Below are 4,354 nucleotides of genomic sequence, written 5' to 3' on the forward strand. Positions count from 1 at the left end.
CAGTACTGATGCAGCAAAACAGCATTTTGCAACTCGGCAATATGATCCAATTAACAAACCCAACCTACCCACCTCCTAGCTCAACCTCTTCACCCACGTTAGGAATTCCAACTCCGCAGCCAGCTCCTGTGAGACTGAGGGATGCTCTCTGCCTCCCCACCCCCACGGCACACCCATAATGCAAGACTGATCCTGAGTAAACTGTCAGCAGCGACAACTTACCTACCCCTGCTTTTGTGTTGCATAGTTTGCTTTGGAATACTTCGGAATTACTGGGAAATACTTACTTCAACCTACTGCACAATGCAACTACTGCATTTTTTTTTTTTAATGTTGAGTTTCATTCTTTCTGTTGTTTTAACAACAGAGTAGCAGTTTACCATCACTGAGCATTTTTTTTCTTTTTCTGTTTTTTTAATGCCCTTTTTAGAAACAATACTTTTTACGGAGTTTGCCCTATTTGGCTTTTTTGTCATCGTTACATTCAGCAACACTGAAAATAACATCTTTACCATCACCTGTAGTATATCAAAGTAATCTGGCAGACACACTTGCTAATTCAGCACAGAAAGTTCTTACTTACTTGTGTACCCTTGTCTTCATCCACCCATGATCTTCTGTCACATAGAGATTTTAAACAGGTAAAAACCTTGGGAGTGTCACAGTGTGTTTAACACGCCGGTCTAACACCAGTTTTGTACTATTTCTGCTAATACGGTAATTTTCTAGCTGTGGGAACAGATTATTAATGTCAGCGTCATCTTCCCATCCATCACAGTCTAAAGCTCCTTTGCTGCTGTTTAGTGAAAGAGACCAGCAAAATACTTGGCTTGCTATTAAAACCCCCCAACTTTACAGACGCCTGGAATTGTGTAAAGCTAATGATACTGTTCCAGTATTTTCATTAAGTACATGGATCACGTAGTTTCAAGTTTAAGTAGCGGTAACCATCTGAGTAAACTTTTGTTGGTGAAACATGGTACATTTTGGTGTGAAGTTGGAAAGGAATAGAGTATCCTTCCCTCGGTGCTGGTTCCAAGTCCTAATCAGGAAAATAACACCCCCACTTTAAGAATTAAATAAGTTGGGGGGTTTTTTTGTTAACTTCCGTGAAAGCCCAGTTAAATGGATTTTATGTGCTGAGTTATTATTCGAATAGGGAAGTTTATTTCCACAGGAATACCTGTCCACACATTCCTGTGACAAGACTGACAAAGTAACTGTGTCCCTTTCTGTGCTTTTGGCTGGACAGGGACATCAATTAGGAAACTACATTCATTTTCACGTTACAAACTATTTACAGAAGGCAGTTTCCAGGATAAAGTTAGTTTGAAAGAAAGGAATGTAAATAATCAACACCATCCAGACACAGGCAGGCTGAGCAGTAGCAGGCCTCACGCTGAACAGTTTACAGGTGGAGATCTCACATGCTGTTGTCTACTGGGAAAAATAGAGAAGTATTTTACTCTATACTATTTTGAAACCACTGTTGCTTTTCTACCTTTTTCTTATACTTCCTTGTGTAGCGCGTGCTGCTTGCAGTGGTGTGAGTGTGTGGGACAGAAGCTGGGCAGCCGTGGATCCTGCCCACACTGCAGCACTACTCAGCGTGCAGGAACCGAGGCACGCCAGGAGGGTACTTCCTATCGCCTGAAGCGTTTCCTGTTTCTATCGTACTGATTCCAAGTTTAGCAGTTGGAAGAATAAAAAAAAAAAAGAAGTCAGAATTAATTTTTAAAACCTAGTCACAATATTTTTATTGCTACAAATATTACTAGATGAAGTATCTTATCTCAATAGCCACCTTTAGAAAGCCATCTATTGCTAAAAATCACGTGCACTCAAGAATTAAAGACTTCAGCATGGAACTATCTAAACATTTCAAGAACATACTCTTACATTCATAGTCTGTCAGAAGAACTTGCTAGTAGCTTCACATTTCAGTGAAAGGTTGAGTATGCAGCTTCTGACACTGAACTGTCTGTTCTGCTCTAGCTCTTCAAATGCTTCAATTAACATTTGGTTTTTAATCACTGCCTGTTACTATTCCACTACAAAACTCAGTTTACTTTTAGGGTAGTCCACTAATGGTGGTGTTTTTTCCCGTCTGTGATAAACACTTTGTAACTTCAATAGTGATAGACATTTGGCATAGTTAGCAAATTAAACACAAAAATAAATAGCAGTAAAGAGATTTCGCTCCGATGTCCAATATAGGACGATTCAGTTCTTGAGTTGTCTTCCTCTGCCTCTTAAAGCATGTCAAAGTATTCTGACAATGCAACATCACTATGTGCCAGTCTTTATATTGTTTGGAAACTATGTAAAATGAAAATATTTTAAAGTGACTTTTCCACCTGGACTATTTTCTCTCCGCTGACTTGAAGAATAAACCTGTATTTGTATATGTTGTAAAAAAAAGAAAATAAATGGTTTAAGAAGTGGACTTTTTGCTTCTGTCTTCCTGAACTGACAAAGTACTGGCAATCGGGCCCCTTGGAATTCTTCAGAATTTAAATCTTGTCCTTATTTGCAAACAGTTTACAACTAAAAAGAGCTACTCAAAAGCTATGGGAATGGCAACCTAAACAGACAGAAGCCATGGATTACCATCAGTATTATGTAGGCAGTTTTGTCATCTACATAGTAAAATAAGTATTTTCTGATCCATTAAAAGATGTCTATTCCAAAAATGGTCTGAGAACTTAACTACTTGAAATTTGGTGAATTAGTCTGATTAATACTAAAAACATGTATTAAAATAAAAATAAATTAATTGCAAAACTATCTAGAATCATAAATCAGGATAAAGGACTAAATAACCCAGAGAAAAATAAATATTTTCTGATTATTTTAAGGAGGTTACACGACTTGAACAAAAGCTTTGCAAAACTTACAACATGGGTCATTACCACGTCATAGATTAACCACTACAACATGTATTAGCTGCCAGCCGGGGACATCCCACCACACGGCCCTGCAGAATGGAATACGCCTAAAGACAATACTCACTTTTAAATTATTTCATATATTCTACTTACTCCTCTTTGCAAAGCCAACATGCAGCTGCGAATGGATTCTAAAACAACCACACAATAACTAATATTTGGGAAATGGGGAGAAAACTGCTTCCAAGACAACAACAAAGATTTGAATTCTTACCTCGAATTTGTCCCGTATTCTTGACAGTGACAGGTACTGAAGACATTGTAACAGAGCATTCAGTCGTGATGACAGTTCAGAACTGGAATTCAGTAATTTCAATTTGCCAATAAAAAGATTCATTGGAAGGAAAAACTCCCATCAAATGAAAAATCACTTAAAGATGAGATAAGTGCTTAAGAGACATCAGCAGAAAAACAGAAAATAATCAATACATATTCCAATTCCCAAAATATTTTATTAATTTATCAACACAACCCAGTCATTTCTCAGCAACATGTCTATATTCTGTTATAAAAATTAGAAAATATATAAACAAAAATACTGTAGCACATGGTTGCAAACAATTTTTAAATGACCCAGTTTTCTACCTTTTTAAATTACTGGTGTGACTGTTCATTGTGGTTGCCAAGCCTTGAGAACGGGGGCTTGCTGGAGAGGTGGCAAGGCCTTGTCACTCTGTGTGAAAAACTGCTGTTGTGTGTTTCTATATTCAGACAAAAGCCTACTTGAATTCCTTTTCTGGTGAGTGGAAATTGCTTTCAGCCAATATTTCTCCATGGTTAAGCCAACTGAACGTGATTGTCAGAAACATTTACAACAAGGATGATTCCTTGAAGTGTTTAGCAAAATCCAAGGGTTTGTGAACAACAGTCTCACTGATGTGTTGTTGAAGCTGTTTGTTTAGCTCTTCATCTATGAATGCCTCCATCTGGGAGAATGTATCCTGAAAATTACAAAATAACAGTTGCATCACCAAACAAGGTTGGTATGTGTTTTCCATGCACAGCTTTAATTAGCAGTCCTGCTTCTCTCCCATGCCCCTGGTCATCTAGACCAGACCTATGGAACTGGCAGCTCACGTGTATCTGGACTGCCAGGAAGTTTCACTTGGCTATCAGCAAAGAGATGTGCCCGGCAGTCCTTCAGAAGCTCATGGTTTTGGTGGGGATTTCTGGTTTTGTTATGAACTGGTCTTTGTAAGAATACCTACTAGACGTAGCCACAGCTTTCAGCTCTGATGGTGCTCACACATTGCTTCCTTATAAAAACAATCCAAACATCTCTGATCACAAGGCCAGTGAAAGCCATCATGCTAAATGTAGACATTGTGAGACAGAAAGAAATGCCCTGACCCTGCCTCAGGAGATCATTTCTGCCTGCAGCCAGATCTGGAGCCTGCCACTCTTTC

General features: G+C 38.6%; 1 protein-coding gene across 1 annotated transcript in view; it reads right to left on the bottom strand.

Moving 5' to 3' along the window:
- Window positions 1–3,639: 3,639 nt before the first annotated feature.
- NOC3L (nucleolar complex associated 3 homolog (S. cerevisiae)) overlaps window positions 3,640–4,354 on the bottom strand; it is a 16,851-nt gene continuing 16,136 nt past the window's right edge. The window contains exon 21 of the mRNA XM_010142707.1: window positions 3,640–3,889. Within this exon, the coding sequence (XP_010141009.1) occupies window positions 3,758–3,889 (132 nt within the window). The 3' untranslated portion in view covers window positions 3,640–3,757. The remainder of the gene's footprint in view (window positions 3,890–4,354) is intronic.

The sequence above is a fragment of the Buceros rhinoceros genome, unplaced genomic scaffold (genome assembly GCF_000710305.1).
Source record: "Buceros rhinoceros silvestris isolate BGI_N320 unplaced genomic scaffold, ASM71030v1 scaffold6379, whole genome shotgun sequence".
NCBI lineage: Eukaryota > Metazoa > Chordata > Aves > Bucerotiformes > Bucerotidae > Buceros > Buceros rhinoceros.